Genomic DNA, 22,858 nt, shown 5'->3' with positions numbered 1-22,858 from the left:
GTTGTATTGCCTTAATGCTGATGAAGCAGAAGTCACACTATCAGAAGATCTGCTTGCAGAGCAGCTTCTAACTGCTCCCATTATCAGCCACATCCAATTACAATATTAAGGTAATCTCTTTGCTAGGACCTTCATGTGATCACCAGTTGACCTGCAAGCAGATCTTCTGATAGTATGTTACTTTTACCTACATTTTTTTTGTTGCCATGGCAGTGTTTACTGAGCTGCTACTGCTAGGATGTGATTAAATTATCTGTTTAATTTTCTTTGGTATGTAAAGATTTCATAAGCAAGAAATAAAATTCTTAACTCTAAGTTAGGAGTGTCCACCTTGTTTCAGTGAAAACGTGTGCAAATTATGGGTTATTTGGGTGTGGCTGCCCTACAGGACTGTTTCATATTGCTACGTGACCTACCACAATTAGCAAAGCTGTTGTCGAGTATGTTTCACTGGAAAAAGCAGTCTAGTAGGGAAGCTGAAACTGGTGTCACCAGATCACCCAGGAGCTCCCATTTGCATGCCTAGATCAGCCTATCACTGAATTAGCACATTCTTCCAGAAGAACTACTTATAACTTCCTGCTAATTCATCAAAGCTTCACCTGGACAGGACACCCTGAGATGTGTCTTGTGGCTGCTGAGCCTGTGAACAGCTTGGTGTATGGCATCCATGGAAGCTGGGTACCAGCCTTTCCACGGAAGGGATCTAATAGAATCCAGTTTCCTGTATTTGAGAGTTCACTGTATTGAGTTTGACAGTGCTGCTGTGTAAACAGATGTGAAAGGCCCACATTAGTACTAACTGTATTACCCATTACTGTGAACTGGGCTGTGAAGCAACCAAAACATGGCTAAAAGCACACATTTCAGAGTTGTGTACACAAGTAATATTTGCAGTGTTAGAGTTTACATCTGCATTTTAAACATTTTCCCTCAAATCTCTGCTTACTTTGGCTTGCTTTGTTGTTCTTCCTATTGACTTGTTTTCTTTGCTTGACTTCATTGTGCCTTTTTTTTTTAACAGCGGATTCTATTCTAAATGAACAGGTTTCTCTCTTGCTTCATTGTGGCTGACAGGGCACTTATCAGTTCATTAAGCTGATAGATAGGTAGAATATATGTAAACTGTAGTGTCTGGAGAGCTGTGCATGAAATATGTGAAAATTCAAATTGCCTCCCAAGCACGTCCTTCATGTCCTGCACTGCTTCCTCGGCACTGGCTGCAGGGGAAAAGGCCACCCCTGCTGATGCTCTGCACATCCTGGGAGCAGGACTGCTCCTCTAGGAGGGCTGGGAGTCTTTAAGCCACTCTGATATCTTCAGGTTGCATCCAGAGGGGCTTGAATACAGGTGGGCGCTGTGGACTGCTGTTCCTGCACTGCTGTCCCAGGTGAGTCACTCCAGTGCTGCCTTACAGCACAGTGCTGGAAGCGCCAAGGTATGGGTCGATCCCCATATGGGCATTTGCGTAAGAGGTGAACTTGAGGATCTTTGTGGATCCCTTCCAACTCAGAATATCCTGTGATTCTGTAATTCACTGTGGCCCCCAAGCATCTGTACCAGCAAAATGAGAAAGAGTTAGAGGCTGCACAGCCTTTGCAGCAAGGAATTCTGCGAAGTTAGCTAAGAAAAACAGCAGGGAGTCCAAGGTTTTCTGGAGGCTATGAAGAAGAGTACTGTATTGTTTCCTTCTGCAGCTAGAATATACTTTAGGTGCTCTGGTTTACCTAAACACATCAGATGGCCAGAAATTGGAGTCTTGTCCTGAGCAGACTCTTCTCCTGCTTATACACAGGCAGGTTAATTCCTCAGACACCATCTCAAAGGGAAAAGGACATTTCTGTAGGATTCAAAGCTCTTAACTGCTACCCTTCTGTTTTGGATGGTGAATATTTTCAGAAGCCTGATAAAGCAAAAATGCTTTGGTCTCAGGAGAGCTGCGTGGGTGCCCACAGAGTAAGTGTCTCCTGGGACTGCAGGAGAAGTGGCTGGAAGTTGCCATTCTTAGCTACTTGTAGTAACAGTTGTAAGTTTGTAGCTCAGTTCTTTAACTGAGTGTCTAAGGTGAATAGCTGTTTGCTGGCCTTTGATGAACTGTGTCAGCCATTCCTCGAGATCAGTGAGATGGGCGGTGCTGAAGTGGATGATGCAGATAAAGCCGGTGCATCCTCTTAGGCTGAGCCATCTGAGCAAACAAAATAGAGCTTTCAGATTTTCTCATTCTTACCTTTGCTTTGAAATAAAACATCCAGGTTTTGTGTGTTTAATGAGAACTAATATAAATAAGATTTTTTTCTTTTTTTAGTTCTGTACAATGGTTTGGCTGTGTGTTTTATCATGAGTAAAAGATTTTGGTCCATTACATGCAAACACATCTAACCCTTAGGGTAAGCCATAATGTTGTGCATAGAAGTTGTTTACAGGAACAGTGAGTGGGTGTTCCTCTGGGGTTAAAAAGTGAACTAGATCCAATCTTACTGAAATAAAAAATTACACAGATTAACTGTTATATTTGGCAGACACTGGCATATATATTTTTTTATGGGAATGATCCTTTATATTTGTTTTTACCCATGCAATAGTCCAAAGCAAATGCTTTAAATTGTGGGTCTGATTGCACTGAGATTTTGACTTGGTACATTAAAGTGGAAATATTTAGAAGTTGAAGTTAAAAATTGTATATTTCAAACCCTGTTTCTTGTGTAGGGCAGCTCTTGGGGTCAAGGGCAGGTTTTGTTTTCCTCTTGTTCTTATTTTTTTTCTACATTTTAGAAAAGCTCAAATAACATTCAGGACCTTCTGGTTTAATGATTTGTTATATTGGACCTTTTCTCTTACTCTAAAATTCTCTTTGCCAGAAACTGCATAGTGGAGTCTTAACTTGAAATTAAAGAGAGTAGTATTTATGGACATCATGCGTAACAGTGCGAGGAAAGCGTACACTTGTGAAATGAAGTTTTAACTCTATAAGTGAGAGTAGGAGGATTTATTTCTGAGGAATTTGTGCATCTGAATTGTAAGGTCAACCCTCCGACTGCTACCTTGCTCTAAACTCTGTGTGGTACCTAGTGTCAGGTTATAAATTCTGGTACTTCAATGAGAAGACTACTCCTATAGCAGAATCTTGTTCAAATTTCTCAGATACTGTTCAGACCATACTTGTCAACTGACTTGTTACAAATGTTGTTCAGTTAGAATTTATTGTGCATGCCTTTTCTTTTTTGTTTTTGGAAAAAAATAACTCAAGTTATATCCTCTTTTACTCTATGCTGAATAATCTCTTGCTCACATATTAACTGAGATCTCATTTCGCCAATATCTGGTTTTGGCCTTGAAAACAAAACTTGATCAACAGTGTGGTTGTATTTTCAAAGAAGAAACAGCAGGAATGTGAAACATACAGTGTTTTTGTGGGGTTTTTGCCTAGAGTTAACAACATGAGACAATAGCCATCCACTATCACAGGCTACCTGAGAGATGGACAGAGTTTCCAGAAATGCTGATATAGAGACCTCCTATAAGGATCAATATGAGACTTGGCATATAAATGATAGCAATTAAGATATGAATGTTAGTTCTTCCTGATGAAATTCCAGTATTGCCCAGACTAAGGAAGTGATGAAAATAAGTGGGTAAACCTTCCATATAGCACTTTGCTTTTTTGGTAAATGGAATAATTTCAAAGTAGCATTTTTGTCTGATACAGCCAACTTCTAGAAACAATGAGTACATCCATTGGCAGAACAATGGTGAATGCCTACCTAGAATGTACTGGTTAGAAAAACTATGCTTCACTAAGTAATGAAAATGTTTGTTAAATGTAATTGAACAGCTGGATTGGTTCTTCAGTCCAGAATTAAAATTATTTTCAAGTCTAAAATGAGAAATTAATTAATTTAATGAATCCATTTTAATTAATTCATTAATTTAATGAATCCATTTTAGACCAAGATTCTAGCATCAGCATCTTGTTTTGTAGTCATGCTCTCAGAAGATTATTTTGCTAGTAGACCATTGCCTTTCAGGGATGAGACACTACAAGGCTGAAGTGTGTCTTTAATATAGCAGAGGAAAAACATATTAAAAAAACCTGCTATTTGGAAGCCACAGACTAATTTAAAGGCACCCTTTAACCTCACTCTTCATGGTTAAAATAATGGCAAATGGTTGAGATTTTGTTCTTGATTTAATCCAGGAAAATTTACCATTTTAGGTTGAATGACAGCAAGTGTCTGGATAAAGTGTGTCTTATTCATTAGATGTATAAATAAATGGTGATTTTGTACACGTCTGTGATTCCCCATTAACTTCAATTATATTAATATAGGAAGCTTGTGGCTGAAGGTCACATTCCATGGATCCAGTTCTGGGGCTATGGCACAAGAACAGAATAAGTTTCTTAAGCCCACATTAATATTTACAGCTTTGTTGATAAGACAGTTGTCTGTGCGGTGGGTACTGATGTAGTGATAGGGTGTTTGTCTGTTAATGATGCTAACTTGCTGACAGTTTTCTTAGTAAAAAGCCTATTACTGCATTGCTTCTCATCATTGCCTAATGCAATGAAAATAAATTATAAAGTAATACTGCATATTTTTTTTTTTAGGTAATTATCTACGGGGATTTGCCAAAAAATAAAGAAAATGTAATATATTTATCAAATCATCAGTGTACAGGTTTGTAATTTGTTTTCTTAACACTTTTATAGATTTTAAAAATCTGCTTGTCTGTTTGCTGTGTCTCTTTCCAGGCTTGCCCTAACAAGCAAGAACTTCTAGCTCAAAAACCTTTTATGACGTTTATTCATACAATATGTACTTTTTGTTTCATCAGTGGCAATTAAGAGGTAATTTAGCTGATTGCTTTGGGCTTTTGTTGCTGCAGTTGATTGGATTATCGCGGACATGCTGGCGATCAGGCAGAACGCTCTTGGGCACGTCCGCTATGTCTTGAAGGATGGCTTAAAATGGCTTCCACTGTACGGGTGGTACTTTTCACAGGTGAGCCACTTCACTCTTTCCTTGCTGTTTGTGAGTCAAACATGTAAGATGTACTTTCTCCCTGTTTTCCATTGCATGCTGTGAAGGTGTAGTTCTGAGCAGGCATTCAATTATTTAAACATGAAAGCAACTGGCTTCACTCAGTGTAGTTAGATGTGTATCTTAGTTAAGAAACAGTTACTAAAGATTCAGTTTACTTTTCTAAATGAATACTTACTATGGATAGAATAAAACTTTAGAGTCTTTTAGGAGTATTTCAGAATATTCTGAAACTTTGTTCTTTTTACAGTCTAAAGCTCCAGTGTGTAGTCATGCTCTCAGAAGGTTAGCAGAAGGTGTAAACAGATGTTTTTTGCTCTGTATCATGCTACAAATTGGGAGTAAATTGACATTACTGTTTAATGTACTTCTTTGTATTTCAGTTATTTAGGTTTTAAGCACAATATAAAAGAGAAAAATTGGATCTTTGCGTAGTGTGGAGGAAAGGCAGATCCTGCCTCCTTGAAAATGGTGATGGTTATTTTGGACTTCAATTAAGCAAAAACCTGAGTCTAACAGTATTCTCACCTTTTTCTTTCTCCTCTTTCTGCATAATATTCCTTTTGTTACTCCTAGTCTGAGAGCTCAACCTGATGTGACTCAATTTTATACAATTACTGAGAAACAGTGGGCCATGTTCACTGAGCAGCCACCATACTGAGTGGATATGATCTTCAGTCTAAAATGGTGGAGACTGGTGTAGATGGCTTGTCTACTTGTCATGTCTGCTGTTTGCTTTTTCTGAAAGCAGACCTATTTCTATGTGAAACAAAATAAAATGTAGAAGTGGATAGTTTTGGAAGTACTGGCCTTTTTCTAGGTGAGCAGAAATGGCTTCATGGTACTTATCTCAGGATTTAGATGGGTGCTTAGTTATCAAAATAGAAATGGATAGCGTTTTGGGTAGTGGTTCCAAAGTGTTTGTTCAATAAGACTTCTCTCCTTTGTCTTCTCCATTTGCTTTTAATGTGCTCTCTGAATATTAATCTGCTTTCTGTCCTTCACCTCATTGCCTAGGCAAAGAAATGAAAAATAAAACAACAACCCCCCAAAAAACCCAAAAAAACCCAAAACCCCAACCAAAACAAAACAAAAAAACACCCACATACATAGGAGAATACTTCTAATACAATTAGACAGTTTGATTGAATTGACTGTCAATCCTGTCCAAGAGGGCAAGAAGGTGGAGAACATTGAGAAAAATATTATGCTGGGTATGATTGGAACTATATATTAATTTGTAAAGGAGTGTATGAAGAGTAGGCAACTACAAGTGTATGTCCAAATAGGAGGATTTACTCTCCCTCATCTTTGCAGCACATCCAATGTCTTCAGTTTCATGGTTGAAAATCTTTGTTGTCTTTTGGATGAGCACTTTAGTGAGTAGGCTGTAGATCTGGGCTGGAGCATGGGTGATTGACTTTTTTTCTGCTAAATGCAGTATGTTTGGAGAAGTATATGCTGCAGAGAAAATGAGAAAACTATTCACAATTTCTTTTATTGGTAGGTCTGCTGTCCCTGTCCCCTAAATAACTACAAACTGTCAGACCCTGTCATACCTCACTAAGTGTATGCATAAGGAGAAAATGGAATTCTCACTTGTCTAATGCTTGCCCTTAATGCTTCTCTACATTTTTTGTCCACCAAAGTGACTGATCTGCTGCATGGAAATATTTTGCTCTTTGTTCTTGCCTTTAGTCATTACAGTGGTGGTGATTTAAGTCTGCTTTAATTAAAATACAAACAGGATATATATATTCCACCCACTGTCACTAGATTTCTGGAAATTTTTTTTCAAGATTTTGGAAAATTACTTTTGTTATGTGGAATATCCGGTGCTCAGTTTCCTGAGCTGTATATTGACTGTTAAAAGGAGGTTCCTGTGGAAATTAATCTGAATGTTACCTACATTTTTAATTAAAACATGTATATATTAAATAAAATCTATTCAGATTTGGATCCTCAAGAAATAAAACCTCTGCAAGATTTAGTGGGGGATGATTATATATACTTTTATATATATATTTAAATCAGTGACACAATTGACAGGCAGTGGTGATGCATATAGGGCTAAATGACTGAGACGGGATGCAGAAGGCCTGCAGTGCAAGCTAATAGGTATTTTTATTGTTTTTATCACACCAAACAGTGCAAAAACATAAAACACTTCCTGCCCTTCCTGTTGATGTTCTGTCAGTGATGTCACTTACACTCCACTAAAAGTTTCCAGAGCCACATAATTACGCCATGCTTACGGAATTCATATTCCCTTCCTCAGGTAAACATCCTGTTTGGAAATAAACGTGTTCTGGATGTCCAGGAGAGCAAAATTCAGGCACAAAGGAAGTATATTTGTAAACACAATCCATTGTTGACAGAGAGAGGGGCTTTTAAAGTACAGCGGAAAAAAATTATAACCTTAAAAACAGTACTTCCAGAAATCTGTTTTGAAGAGCGTTCATATATTTGATCTCTTACTGAAAAGGAAATGCAATACAAGTTGGGGAATTTGAGCTATATACAATCACATATCTAGCATTCTTCTTTGAGGCATCTATCTAATAGCAAGGAAAGAAAAGGAACACTTAAATTAACCTATTATATTCCAAATGTGATTTATTAAGTAGAACTGATTTATTTTCCTAAAACTGTCTTTATTATTTTTGGGTAGATCTGAAATATTTTTTTGCCTCTATCATTTGCTATCAATTCATTCCATCTCTCCTATTTGCTTATACTATCCAATTTGTTTCTATTTATCTTATACCTCTGATGAGGCTGGGATGTAATTTTGAAAATTATTTTTGATACCCCACAGTTTGCTTGACTTTCTAACATAGAGAGTATGTCTTTATCTTTTCTGTTATTCAGCATCAGCTTGTGCACACTTTTCGCTGTTCCTGAGTTTTAGCCACATATCCTGCCTCTCTTTATGTTTGTATCCCTGAGCCACAGGAACCTGCCATAGTGGTGGAGTTGGAGTGAATGCAGTGAACGCTGATCTTGTGATACTTTGTCTGTTCTTATGTTACATGACTGTGCTCATTTACTTGAGAAGTGCAAATCTATTTCTGAGCATTAAAATGTCTGACATGCAACACCAGATCTATCTTTGGTGTCATGCTGTGCGTCCCTGACCAGAAAGTCCAATAGTAACTTTGTTTGTCCAAGTAGACAAATCAAACAAGGTTGCTTCAGTATTTTTCCAGTTTACTGCAGCTGATTAGTAATTTGATGATGAGGGAATACCTCAATTCCAGGTTTCTCTCATTTATCAAAGCTTGATGTAGCTGAGCTCACAGAGAATGATGACCTACCCATTACATGGAAATCTTATATAGTAGATTAATTTTTTCCCATACCAAACTGAGTTTGCCATTCCTGGAAGGGGTGCTTGTGTTGGGTGTCAGAATACAGTACTTTAGTCTGCTTAAGACTTCTGTTTCCCTTTAATAGTGTCAGATCTTGAAAACAGTCTTTTATGTGGAGTGTGGAGATAATGTGAGGCTATTTTCTACACAGCTGAAGAAACGTTTTTCTGTTCATGCTGCTTTCTGTCTGAAACTGTTAAACTGCTTGTGGGATGGTCCCAATACTATGCCACAGCCAAGCTCAGTGAGCTGGGGAATTCTCTTCATGGTTTTGGTCCCCTGCCAGTCACAGCAGCAGAACTGAGTGTTAGAGCTAGCTACTTCACCTTGGGAGGGAACCACAGATGATAAAGTTAAGACAGAATATTTAGTATGCAGTTAATGCATCATTGGCTTTCTGTTCCCTTTCATTACAGTTTTTGAAGAACAACTCAAAAGTCACATCAAACACCAAAAGCTAAGCAGCCCTCTCTCCACACCATGAAAAGCAAGTGCTGAAAGCACTTTGCATGACCACCTCTTCTGCCCACCTCCTCCTAACCCCTCAAATTTTATTCCTGTCCATGCCAGGGACATAGCTCTGCACCCAGCCACCACCCCCTGTATCTTTTCATGAGATCAGGTATTTGAATGAGGCTCGGCTCTTAATAGTTTTAATCTTACTGTCACCTTTCTGTTAAGAGCATGCAAAACCGTAAATAGACAGAAGTTGTCTGACAAATCGTATTACCAATTGTCATGGTGAACAGAAAAGAGTATTACCAAGTTATGGAGTCAGTCAGAAAACCCATGAAAACAATGTACCTTAAACCTGAAATTCTGTTATTTGCAAGCTAATAATGTTTTTTCCAGATTTCATTGTATCAGTAGTTCATAGTTGGTGCATGTTTGTTTACATACTCTTTCTCTGTAGATAAAACAATGTGGTGGAAGACGGAAATGATAGAGCAAATTTCTCTTTGTGTGTACTTTTACTGAAGTTTTGTGATAAGTTGTGTGCAACAAGTTATATAATGAATCTCTTCCAGCACATAGTTTTACTTTTTATAAAATTTTTCAGTAAAAATACCTCTATAGAATTCTTTGCTTTGTGAAGATTTTGGTTTACTTATTCAATTATTATCTTGGTATATAACTTCTTTATTAAAAGTCTGGTTCTCTAGTAAAGTGCATGAAGGTTTTCAAGACCTACGCTAGTTACTTTTGTGCTATTGATAAATCTTGTATGTAGAAATATGATACTTGCATTCCCAGTATTTGCATTAGTTACTGTTTAAGAGAAGGCACATAGAATTGAAAGCATTGACCTGTAAGTACTGGCATGTGAGTAATTTCAGTTCTGTGATTTTCCCTTGATACACAAATGAAGCTGCATGTCAGCGTTGCCAGGAATAAATACTCTGGGGTCACTTTTAATGCCATCTTCCAGTTAATTAGTTAACGCCTTTGAATAAGACACTCCAAGTGTTTTATGCATTGGGTTTTTTTATATCTGATTTTTATTTAAATCAATTCTGTGAGCTAAAGTATATGCGAATGTAAAATTAGTTTCACATGTTTTTGCGATAGGAGAAAATGTCTTGTAGGCAATTTGCAGCGTGAGTCATAAAGGTGACCTGTCATTGTCTCTTGTTTGTTCTTCGATCAGCTATTCTACATTAAACTACTTAAATATTTAATGCTTTCCCTTTTTTTTCCTCTCTTATAGCATGGAGGAGTCTATGTAAAAAGAAGTGCCAAATTCAATGAGAAAGAAATGAGAGAGAAGTTGCGGGCCCAGATGAAAGCTGAGACTCCAGTAAGCTTATACCTTCCTTCTCATTTCTTTGACTTTTTTAATGGCAAAGGCTTGTTGGAGAAAAGAGCCATGCCCGATATCCACAAACTACTAAGATGGTAATCACGGATTTGTTTTCTTTCTGTGTTTTTACAGTTACTTTCTGTGATTGGAGTGATACCTCTAATTAAACTGAGGAAAGTTTGACTGGTTCTTTATGACTGACAGGAACTTTGTGGTCCTCTCTGTAGAGGGCAAGGGGGATCTGGACTTAGAACATGAACTATAGTACCTTCCTTGAGAAATCTCTATTTCAAAAGAGAAACATTCTGTTTCAAAAGACAACATTTTGACTACTGTGTGCTTGTCAGAGACTGATACACTCGACTTCTAAAAGTCAAGAACCTTTCCTACCAAATGTTAATTAGTCATCACAATGATCAATCATTTTTAATGGCAATGGCATCTTAGAACTGAATAACTTTGTCTGCTATGCCTGGAGGAGGGAAAAAAACCCAAAACAAACTCTTGATAATTTTCTATTTGAAGAATGACTGTTACTGCCAAGTGACTTTTCTCATGACTCCCTGTATGGTTTGTGGCTCAGTGGTTAGAATCACTGTGCTTTGCTTCCATTACTTGCTGTGCATTAAATTTTTCTTCTTCCTTTTGGCCAAGCTAAAAGAAAACAACTAAGCAAGCCTTGATATAGAACAGTTAAACTTCCATTTTATTTAAAATTGTGTTATTAGGACTTAGACTTCCCATATTGTCAAAACTTTCATAAGCTGAGACGGGTAAAAAGCATTCATAGGTTGTTTTGACATTTGTAATAGTATTTTTTTTCTTATTTGGAGATAGTGACTTTATGTTTGTTCATGTGTCTCTGTTGAAAAAGTAAATTGACCTTTTGCTTACTGAGAGGTGTAAATGAGTAAAGTGTCCCTATTTCAGACAGTGCTCAAATTCATTTTGTCTTCAAAAAATAATTTAACGTTATTTTTTTGTTCTTTTTTAATTAAGGAAGGAAAGTTCAAATTGTTAACATATAAGTTAGGCCAGAAATATGTTACAACAACTAAATAGTATCTAATCAATGGTGTCCATGGAGAAGATGGGCATGTTCAGTGATGGCAACCTGCACCCTCATTACCAGGGAAGGTCCTGTCAGTCCTGGGATGTAAAGAAGTTGTGTTGCTTCATTATTTGCCATATGTCAGTAGTAAAGATTCTACTTGCTGTAAAACTGGAGGTGTAAGGGAATAAGCAAAGGCTGCTTGCAGGATGTATTAAACATACTTGTAGTCATCCCCCTAAGCAATTCTTCCCCCTGCAGAGTGATGGTTAAGTTCATTTTAGTTAGTCTGGATGAAATAAGACAGCAAGGTGTTTTCCTGCATAGGCCCATGGATTTCTTGCTAGCTAAAAAGACAGGTTCTGCTTGAGTCTGGCTTTCTGGCTTCCCTCTGGACCCCCCAAAAAGTAGGGGTTTGTTACTATTATAAGGTTTACATTGTGATGAGAGTCTTAATTTGAAGTCTGTGTTAAATTAATCTCCTTTAGAAAAATGTGTATTTTTCTTTTAATATAATCTTGGGAAGATGTGCCTAGAAACTCATCTGATTATGTCCTTGGAAACCTGCAAATGGTGTTCAGCTTTGCTGCAGTGTGTCATTTTAGCACAGTTGGAATGTAAGGATAAAGCATAAAGCTTTTCTTTAAAGATAACAACTGATGTGGGTTCTGCTTTCCATGGGGTTAGTAAGTGAAATAAATCCAGAAGTCTTTGTTTGTGGAATCATCTTTCTTCTCCCTCCTGGGTTGTGTGTAGATTGAAAGCCCATACCTAACCTATCAAAGCTAATGCCTAATAAATATGGGACCACTTGGGTATGCTTTTTTTTTTTTGCTGCTGCTGTTTAGCTCTCTGGGAGTTTGCTGGTGTTGGAAATGACCACAGAACCTGGATGTTGATACCAGGCAGTTGTTGCCATTTGCCTCATATTATCAGGTATTGCAGTATAGAAGAGAAATAAGTCCTGCAGAAATGAATTGTTTAAAATCTCTCAGTCAAACTCTATAAGGAGTGACACTTAAATTTACAAAATCAAAGTTCTTAAAAGCCTGTTTACTGAGGCAAATGTTTGCATCTGCAGGGGTAAAAGACACGGACCATTGAGCTGTCATTTGAGGGAAGACTAAATTTCTTATAGCCCACTTTATTTGAGAATTTAAATGTAGATGCTCGTAAATGGCCTTTAACCTACAGTAAGTACTGTGAGAAGAACATGAAAACCTGTGTCCTTTTTGCATTATTCATGCAGTTCTATAACTTAGCATGACATTTACAAGCAACCATATTGCTTTTAAAATGAAAAAATTTTGATCAGCTATGCCCTGAATTCATCAGCTTCATGCAAAAATAATTAATCCATGACTCTGGAATTTTCATGTGCTGTATGGTACAGCTCATGGTGGACTTTCCTCAGTTTGGTGGGCAGCTGGTGTAGCTTAGTCATTCTGTGTGTACATGGTAGAGTTCTTTCTTTAATGTAGTGCTAGAGATGAGCTGGCCTTTCAGCTGCTCAGGAAAGATTTATATACCAATAAAGAAGAGATGGACGGGAATCTGTGTTAAAGGGTCACACTGTTATTTACAGTTTCTCTCCACATACAATTTGAACAAAAGAATTCCAGATGATTAATGTTCAGTCTGTCTGGAGCCATCCCTTTTCCCATTAAGAAATTGAAGATGTGTAGGAAGACAGAACCAGTCTTTTGTTCTCCTTAGCATAGCAGGCTCTTTACTGCTTCACTGTGGACCTTTTGTTTTGTTTTGTTGGGTTTTTTTTTTTAAGTTATGACAAATAAATTTGAGTTAAAACTGACAGGCAAAGTACAGCTGCTTCTTGGCCTCTTACATGCACAGTATAACTTGATCAGTGCTCTGGTATGCCTCTTTTTGTGTAGATAATGGTGGACTGTGTGCTTCTCCTTGCTCACCTTGTCTTATGACTTCCACCCACCTGTCTGCTATAAACAGCCCCTTTTCCTGCCCTCAGGTCTGCAGCTGGCCCACACCTCTTCCCAGATGCAGCACAACAGTGTCAGGCAGGCAAGCTGATAGCAGACTGAAACACTGTTGCACCTGTGTTTTCTTAGTGGGGATCTTGAACTAATATATTTTCTTAGTTATTTCTGGAAGTCACTTTGCTTTTCAAACTCTCATTGAATTATATGCTTAAATGGTGCATTATTGTGACTTTTGTTGATAAAATTCACTCAAGATGATGTGATTTGGTTTAAAATTCCGTAAAATTTGACTGATTGCTAACAAATTGCAATCTTATGTCTTGTGAGAGCAGAAACTGTCACAGTGTTTAAAGAACACTTTTGTGTTAATGTTGTTTTAATGTAAGCCATAGATGAATGTAAGCCCAATGAATGGGTATCCAGCTGTTACTTGATATGCTAATCTACTTGATTTATAAAGAAAGTTAACTCTTCTGAACAGCAGACTTCCACTTGATAACTGAAAATGACACTTTCATTTTTTTAATCATGCATCAAGAGAAGGAAATCTGCATTCTGAGATGTGGGATTTAACCCTGTACAACCAATATTTAGCTGATTACTATGCATTTTGGTTTTGTCATTCATTCAGTCATAGAATAAATCATTGTCATATGAAGAAATTCTAATCAAACAATAAAAACATAGAGAGTACAGACACATACAACTGCTATGAGGCTTAATGTAATAATTTTGTTATATAGTTACTAATTTGCAAATCCCTGACAATTGTAAATCACAGATGTCTTTGCCTGCTTTTCCCACATCACCTTTTATATTTTGTTCCAGTTATACCAGATAGGTCTTCTCATACTATATGCTTTTCAGTTATTGATCTGAGTGGTAATGTTTCTCATCCAATTCACTAGAAGCATACTTTCTAGGCAGTGGTCTAAATGGATGCAGATATGAATCTGTCTAGCTGTCAGGATACAATAGCAGTAATAATAATATTAAAATTAAGTAAGTGCATTGTTTAAGACAATTTTGAATTTTGTAAATTAAAATATTTTTTTCCCTTTTTCACACGAGAACAGCACAGTAAATGCAAGATACCTTTAGTCAGTAGTTATCTCTTCTTCATGCCCTATATTCTTCTACAGAGTAGCATCTACTCACTCCAGTGCGTTCTCCAAAGCCCTTGGCCACCTTTTCTTGCTGTATGTTTATGGTTGTTCTGTATTCCAGGGACTCATGTGTTGATTTGCTGCTTTCCCTTACTCCATCCATCCCCCAGTTTGTGGCACTCTGATCTATATCAGGGACTCTCTCAGCTGCCCTCTCCCCTGTCTGGAAGCACAACCACCCCTTAGTGCCACTGCTGTTTCTGTTTGCCTGTGAGACCTTGACAGTGCTGGGAAAATGAAACATTGCTCTTTGGGAGAATGCAGTTACCATCTTCCATTCCTTTCATTTGTGGGTTGTGACAAGTGCACTGACATTGCACCAGGGACTCTTCAGGTAGCCCCTGATTGGTAAAATGCAAAAGACTTGCATATTTTTTGGTTTTCTGGCTCCAACAAGAATCAGTAGGGTTCTACTAAATGAATTCTGATCCACTCCTTGAAGTTTTCAAATTGATGAGAGAGACCAAGTTTACTGACACCCACCTGTTCCACAGAAGGAATGAAAGTACCACATACCTGAGCATAGGGACCTATTGCTTGGGTTAAAATTGGTGTCTCAATGAATCAGGGACTGTGGTAATTCAAAACTGTCCCTGCTGTTTTGAACATGAGGACTGTATTTTGCAGCAATAAAGTGTGTAACTTTTATGTAGCTAATTGCCCTAATTGAAAATCTGTATTAAAAATCGCCTAAACTTGCGACTAGTCTTTCTAGGGAATTAAAATGTTTCTACAAGTTCTTATTCCAAGTTCAGGAGAGCTTATTTAGTCATTAAAATCTTAGAGATTTGTAGTTCTTACAGTCTTTGGAAATAGTGCTTAAGGATTTAACTTCTGCTGCCCATGGTGGGAGAAAAGCCAGTCATACAAGTGGTTCTGGCACTGGCAGGGTATCTTTGTCTTGTGCAGGACTGTATGTGAGTATAAGTAGGTCATCTATTTACATTCATGAATTCTACTGTTAAAACAATCCTAATGAGCTATAGAGTAGGTTATTATATGCTGAATTTAAATCAAAGGCCACTTCCCTGTCTTGTTGGTATGCTTTCAACTCAGATTCTGGTCAACAAACCTGTTTGGCTGCTTGTATTGTAGAGGTTTACTAATAAGTAAAATACAATTTCAGTCCCTGGTTTGTGTTACACGCATAGGACTGGAGTAAATAGATACTGTTCCCTGTTGTGCAACCAGCTTTTGGGGGTGATTATCTCCTTTGAAGACCAGTAGCAATGTTGCCTGCTTGTAAGTGCTGAGCTATGTACCAAGAATGGTATTCCTGTCCTGTGTGCTTCACTTCCTTTGCTCTATAATCTGTTACAGTCGCTGTATTACCCTTTAGAGCTGAGCAATGCAGTCTTTAATGGGGGTGGAACTGGAACAGCTGATCTTGAAGTACCATTTTAAGCATCCAAATTACAAGTTTTGCACGTAAGCACACATATGAAAAGAAAGAAAAATGCATCTGGATTTGAATGTTATGTTCTTTCCAGCTACCTCTGAAAAGTTTTACTTAGTCACTTAAATATCTCAACATTATACTTCATATATGAAATGTATAGATGACTGGAGGAAGTGTGGACTACATCTAGGTCTAAGGATTCCTGTACTTGTCCCTATACTTATGCTACAGTTATATACGCAAAAGTAAGCACCTTGACTCTTAAACCCATTTTTTTTTTGTTCCCTCACCACCAAATCTGTATGCATCTTGGATTTCTGTGGGTCCTTGAACATTCTTGGACTTCACCTGCCTCTGCAGTCTGCCAGTTTCGCTCAAACATGCTGTGACAAGTACAGCCTTTCTCCTAGCTCTCTTTACTCTACTGACCCTGGTTTTGCTATTTTTGATGTTTATTTTCTTTTTTTTTTCCCTGTCAGGTTCTAGGGTATGTATTCAGCTCTCCTTTTTCTTGATCTCCAGCTGGCTTCTCTGGTTGGCACATTTCCTAGATTTCTTCCCACCTCTGCATTTTAGTGCATCTTTCAACCTTCCTCACTGTGGGGTGATTCTGGAGAGGTCATTTGCTGGGGCCTGTCTTTCGGCATTCAGCCCTTTCTTTGGCTGTTCCACAATCATTAAGTGCAAATACCAGCACACTCTGATGTTTTGTGGGCCAAAGTTGCATTCCTGTGTGTCTCTTTTTGAGTTCTTATTTAACTTCGCATCTTTATGTGATGTGCACTCCCAATTATCAAAGTCTCTGTCTAATCACTGATAATATTCCTTGGACTGTTTTGTAATTCCATTCTCTTGTTTTCTTTCAAATGTTTCTTGAGACTGGTTTCTGCAAAATTAATAAATTAAGTATTAACAGTAGGCATTTTACTATGAATGTGTCATGTTCAACTCCATAACAGTTATCATTTGTGACCATAGTTGCTTCTGCAGATGAGCCCCCAATATGAAATTTTCACTGTTTATGTGATGTTTTGCATCAACTTTGTTTGTAGGAAATTATGCAAGACACACACGCAAAAAAAAAAAAAAAAAAAAAAAACCGAAACCCCTCTGTTCTGTTTCAAAAGAAAATGGAAAATTGTCAAATTTGACTCTTCCTATTTGGGTACATAATCTGCAGATATGCAGATACTTAGGCAACCTTTACCTGTGTAGTGATTTGAGAACCCATAGATTTGGTGCTGAACAAGCAAATTAATTTACTTGGGAAATCTAACCTTGCAGACATGCATGCTTAAAGGAACGTGACTTTAAAGTTCAAATTACGCTAAACTATGAATTTGAGTTCCTAATATACTTTATATCCAATTCAGTGAGAGACAAAAAAGGCACCTAAGATCTATCATAATTTCAATTAATAGTATTTCTAATAATGAATGAATTATTTTATATTTCAGTATAAGGAAAGAGTAGGGGCAAGATCACTATTTAAAAAAAATCAGTCACTTTGTGATTTATATATCTGTCTTTTCAAAATCTCTTAAAACTGATATTCTTGTTGATATCAGCTGCTTCTGACTTGCTGACTTCTGTTGACACATGCTATCTCCCTTCCTAAATTACATGGAGTATATTCTATGGTGTATTTTCAAAGGAAATTATTTTGAACCTTAAACAGTAAGTTTCTGAGAGCTAAGAAATTTTAGCTCAAGTATTCTGATTTTCTTTTGATCCTTACAATAGACAACGGTATGAGCTAAGTAGAATATGGACCTATAAAGTGTTGATATTTCTGTAAAAACAATCTGTTTATATTCATTATAAGAACTTGTCTGTTCTGTTTCTTTTTTAATTCCACAGATGTATTTAGTGATTTTTCCAGAGGGGACTCGTTACAATCCAGAAATACCAAAAGTCATTGCGGATAGTCAATCATTTGCTGAAAAGGAAGGTAAGCAAAAAAAATTTTGAAAGAATTCTTTTGTTACTGTGCTAACATATATTATATAAAATTGTTACATAATATGAAGATCGTCTCACCTTAACTGGACTTTTAAACCTGCATGATTGGTGTTTAAAGGTTTAGAATAGTATAAACTACTGATTTTCTTACAGAGTAAGATTAAAGTAGTTCATATACAGACATTTCATGCATTTTACAATGTACAATAGTAACAGTACTCCAGAAGGCTCACTGTCGTTTCTACCTATAGCTGTGTATTTACTTATTTTCTTGCTCCTTAAGGTTGTAAGAATTGCCTACACTGAATCAGGGCACTGATCCATCTAAGTTGATATTGTAACTCCAATTACGGTTGTTAGTCAATATAAAGAATATTTTGCATAAAGCTTGTTGTGCCTTAAAAGAAAGAGTCTTCCATCATTTCACTTTTCATTAGTGTTAGTACTCCTATGACATTTTGGTTTTCTTCCTCTCTCACCTTCCAGTCTCACTGTTCCTTGGTAGAACTTTATTCTGGCGTTGCTTTGATTGTTGGCATTGTCTCTATAACACAGATGGAATTACTTCCTCTTCAGAAAAGCTTGCAAAAAATCCAAGAGTCCCAAGGTTTTTTTATTATTTTCTCACATTATATGCACGTAAACTTTAAATCCAACAGTTCAGTGAACGTGTTTCCTGATTTTGTTTTTTCCTGTTGACCAAAAGTGAAATAATTCACTCTAAAAGTAAACAAAGAATAACAAATAGGTCTGGTAAATTCATCTCTCTGACACACACAGTGAAATGAATTCACAAGTCTGTGAATCAGCCTGTTGATATAATCAAGCTATTAAGTATTGTTAACTCTTGTCCAAAAGGATATATGCCTTTCTTCTCCTTGGGAAGAATGGAATTTGTTTGCGTGTATGAGCAGGAGAGCTGAAGTCATAATGTATTTGTTCATCGCTTCAGTTTCCTGTCGGAAATGAAAGTCAAATGTTTCACTTAGGTTAGTGGTTCTTTGAGAGTTCAGAGGGAGGCGTTGTTTGATAGGGTTTTTTCCCAACCTTCTTTTTCAGGGAAAAGGCTCTCATATTTTTACTATTATTTTGTTTCACCTTTTAATTATATCTCTGCAGTTTGCAAAACAGTAAAAGACTGCTTTTGTGCTTTCAGAGCACCTGTTTGTTTCTTCTACTGGTTTTCTTTCCAGTAGTGGTCTGGTTTTATTTTGCAACAATTATGCCTTTTAAAAACTCACAGGACAAATAATTATTAAACAAGAAGTATCTCCAATTCTGTTTCAGAATCCTCTTGATCTCCTTCTCCCCACTGCTAAATTCTTTTGTTGTTGGCCTCTGCCACACTTTTTAGGTGGGGAGGATGGGAAGCAGTCTGTGCTCCCCTGGGGCCCTGCTCACCTGCATGTCCACACAGATGCAGATGCTCACAGGAACTGGAGCATTCTTCATTCAAGTGTGTTGAGAAGCAGGGGCCGACACTGAGAACAGAACCAGGCTGTTCTGAAGGCTGAGCCTCGAGCACGTGCCAGTCCAGGGCACATCCCAGTATGCAGGGAGCTGTGGGAATGGGGAGCTCCATGTGGCTGCTGGCAGGATGTGATTCCAGCTCCCTAGGTCCCACCCTGCTGCTGTGCAGTGCTGCTGGCCCTGGCTTGTGGCTTGCCCTCAGCAACCCCAGTGTCCCCACGGTGCTGGCTGGATGCTGGGATGTAGGAATGAATTCCCTTGATCTCCTCTGAACACGGGGGGGAATCCTACATGGACACAGATAAAAGATGAAAGGCGCTTTTTTCCTCAGGACTCAAATCCTGTTTATTATCAGGAGCCACCTCAGATCCAGGCGACCTCAGGGGATAACAGAGGAGGTGTATGGTGGTGTCCAGGAGAAAAAAAGAGGTCGAATGTCTCATCCTGGAGGGTTTTGAGCCCAGGGAAAAATGGGTGGGGTGGAACTGGGAAGCCATATCCAATGGGACACAGATGAGGAGAAGGGGAGGGGGGAGTAGGTCAGGGAGAGCCATCACACCTGAGGCTTGGGGGGGTGGGGGGAAGGGGAAAGGTGTGTGGAATAGACCAATGTGACATAGTGCAATATAAAAACTACTCAGTGCAAATTCCCAATCACCCAGTGCAAAACAACAACTAAATAACTATTTAGTGCATCACAACACTGGGGCTGCAGCGTGGGAGCCATGGCCACAGCCCGCCACGGCCACGGAGCGCTGTTATGGGACACTGCTGAGCTCCATCAAAAACACACCTTGCCATGCTTGTCCAAAAGATCCGGGACACTTCTTACTTCCTACAGCTTTAGGAAGGGTAGTAACATGCAGTAGTTCTGCCAGCCATAGGAATGAGGAGGACATACTGTAACCTACAGTTTAAAAAAAATTTAACTCCATTTTTGTGGGGATATAATGAAGTCTAATAATTTAGTCTTGTCATATTAGTCTATTTGTTACAGAGCACAGTGCTGCAGTGTGGGCCTTACCGACATGTTTTGTACCTTGAAATTATTTTTCCCTACATTTTTGCTCAATTTTATGTTGAGAAAATACTGCAAGTGTAATATTGGGAAAAGTGGTAAAATTAAGAAGAGTTAAACTAGAAACCGATGTTAGTACCAGAGCTATTACCCCCAAAGATAACAAAGCTATTCCTAGAGCACAAGCATAACTCAATGTTTATGATGCTATCTGAAATACTGGTTTTGACATTAGTGTGTATATATGTTTTAGTAGTTTTGCAGAGAGGAAGTAAAAAAAGGCTTTTTTACTCTTTGTGAGCTGCATCCTCTTCTGGAGAAGTTTCATTGGTTTAGGCAGAATTCTTGGGCTGAACTTAATTACCTGCTCTTAGTGGGACCAGTTGATGAGCTGCATCTCATATCTTGATGTTCTTTTTAAGTTTTGCACACAGTTACTGGCTCTTTACAGTTGGTCCTAGGGCCAGTTCAACAAAAGGAAATTTTAAATTAATTTTTAAGAAGCTGATATTGACATACAATGAAGTACTGTGACTTTGCTGATTTCAACTATTATGTCTTCACTCATTGACATGAATATTTAAATAAATCTTAACTGTCTATGAATAGGATGGAAGGATATCAAGCAGCAAAAAATGTTAAGCTTTAAGCCCTTGAAAGAGAGGCAGCATTTAAAAATACCAATAATAATTCATGTTACAGTTTGTTTTGCCATAGTGCTTGAGTTCGACACAAAATCTCGGTTCCTAACAAGAACAGATGGTTTTCTTCTTTATGAAACAAACAAATCAAACACATAGGGTGGGTCTATTGTAAGTTCTGCCCACTGAATTGAATTCAGCCAGAATTAGCAACAGAAAGTTGGTTACTTCCAAGAATACTGATTTTGTGGTGATGAATTGAGAATGTTGTCATCCAAGAGCAATACTAGTACCTCCGAAAACTGAAGGATTACTCACACTTTTTACCAGTGGCAGAAGATTCCCCTCAGATCAGCTTCTTACCTGGGATAGAAGGTTAGATAAAATATGTTTATTTGATTGTATTGGGAAAGAAACTTGTTGACATTTAAGAATGAAAGTAAAAGTCTCTAAAACTAAGTTGTTTGGTTATTTGTAGTAGGATTAATGCAGCAGTTAATCATAGAACAAGTTGAATTTTGTGAAGTTCAGAGAATTAATCCAGTATTTATATTTTTTGCCCAAAATAACAATATTTGCTGGGATTTTAGAACTACAACAAGCCACATAAGCCATGTGTTGCCAGAATATCAGATGTAGATGTGTGTTAGGTTTTCACATTCCTGGTGGACGCTTCCAAGCTAAGGGGCATGTGTGCCCTGTAGCTGGATTTCAGCCTGATACACCTCGTTGTCCTCTCCTGGCACAAAGTAGGTGCTTGGGTGAGATGACTCACAATTGCTACCAGGATGGGCACTCACTCCATGTTTCAGAATGTTTAGTGACTTCCATGATTCTAATGGTACATCTTGCAACATTCCCATAATCAAATATTTCTTCCTCTGCTCTATCAAAGAACTAAGAATATGATGGCATGGGTTTTGCCCCTTGTCTTCTGAGCTTTTGCATTCCAGTTTCCAGTATTTAAGTATATAGTCAGTAGCTGAGTTTACTTTTGTTTTCCATTGTGTGGGAGTAGTCAGCCAACATGGTTCCTGTCTTCAAAGTCTGATGAAGTCACTCAGCTTACATATTGGTGATACCTTTCAGGCTCTGTTCCATGGGTTTAGGCATCTTAAAAGTGCAGGATTTCTTCCCCACTAGTCAGTGAGCTTGAGTTGCTGAGTTCAGTCTTAATATATATGTGGCACTCATATTTTCATAGGGATTTAACTAAGTTTGTCATAATAATAGAAATGGTAATTTTTATTTGATCTATTTAATTCAAACTGAAAATCTTTTAAGCCTGGGTCTTTTTAATGATATTGGACTATAGAGAAAAATGTTTATAAACCCTGCAATATACATTATAGTTATTTTTTGTGCAAGCTTCTGGTATAAAATTTATTTCATTTGTATATAGCCAAAATATCTATATGTGGATTTCTTATCATTTTGTAGTAGTCAGTCATAGAATCATAGACTATGCTGTGTTGGTAATTACCCATCAGGATCATTGGGTCTGAATCATGGCCCTGCACAGAATACCCCAAACACCACAAATTTCTTTGGTTTAGTAGAATATTAATTTTATCAAAATGTTAACATATGGCATTTTAAAAAATTGAGAATAAATAGAAATAATCCAAAGCCCTCCTCTTCCTAATATTACTAACTCTGAAAAGTCAAAGCCAAAGAGATGAGAAGCTTCTTAAATTAAACTTGGCTTGTTTTTGCTGAATGAAGACAAAACAATCTTCCCTGGTGAAAGGCGTTTTTGGAATTTTGTATTAATGTTCAATTTCTAAAAAAGGTTATTTCATCAAGCAAACATTTAAGGTATGCATTTATTATCTTCTTTGGTTTTATGCAGAGAAGTTGCTAATGTAAATATTTTTTAATGCTAAGCTTAGCTTGACAAATATGCTTTCTGCTAAGATGTTTGTGTATGCAGGATACGCTTATCTCAAAATTGTTTTACAGGTCATGTACAAAAGAGGTGT

At 37.6% G+C, this 22,858-nt stretch overlaps 1 protein-coding gene across 1 annotated transcript in view; it reads left to right on the top strand.

Moving 5' to 3' along the window:
* The window catches only part of AGPAT5 (1-acylglycerol-3-phosphate O-acyltransferase 5), a 56,095-nt gene that overhangs the window by 10,765 nt on the left and 22,472 nt on the right, over positions 1–22,858 (top strand). The window contains exons 2-5 of the mRNA XM_053939008.1: positions 4,607–4,676; positions 4,885–5,000; positions 10,119–10,208; positions 17,646–17,736. Coding sequence (XP_053794983.1) covers positions 4,607–4,676; positions 4,885–5,000; positions 10,119–10,208; positions 17,646–17,736 — 367 coding nt within the window. The remainder of the gene's footprint in view (positions 1–4,606; positions 4,677–4,884; positions 5,001–10,118; positions 10,209–17,645; positions 17,737–22,858) is intronic.

Source organism: Vidua chalybeata, chromosome 3 (genome assembly GCF_026979565.1).
Source record: "Vidua chalybeata isolate OUT-0048 chromosome 3, bVidCha1 merged haplotype, whole genome shotgun sequence".
Taxonomy (NCBI): Eukaryota; Metazoa; Chordata; class Aves; order Passeriformes; family Viduidae; genus Vidua; species Vidua chalybeata.
The sequence above is the reverse complement of the archived record's forward strand: the minus strand, read 5'-3'. Positions and strand labels throughout refer to the sequence as shown.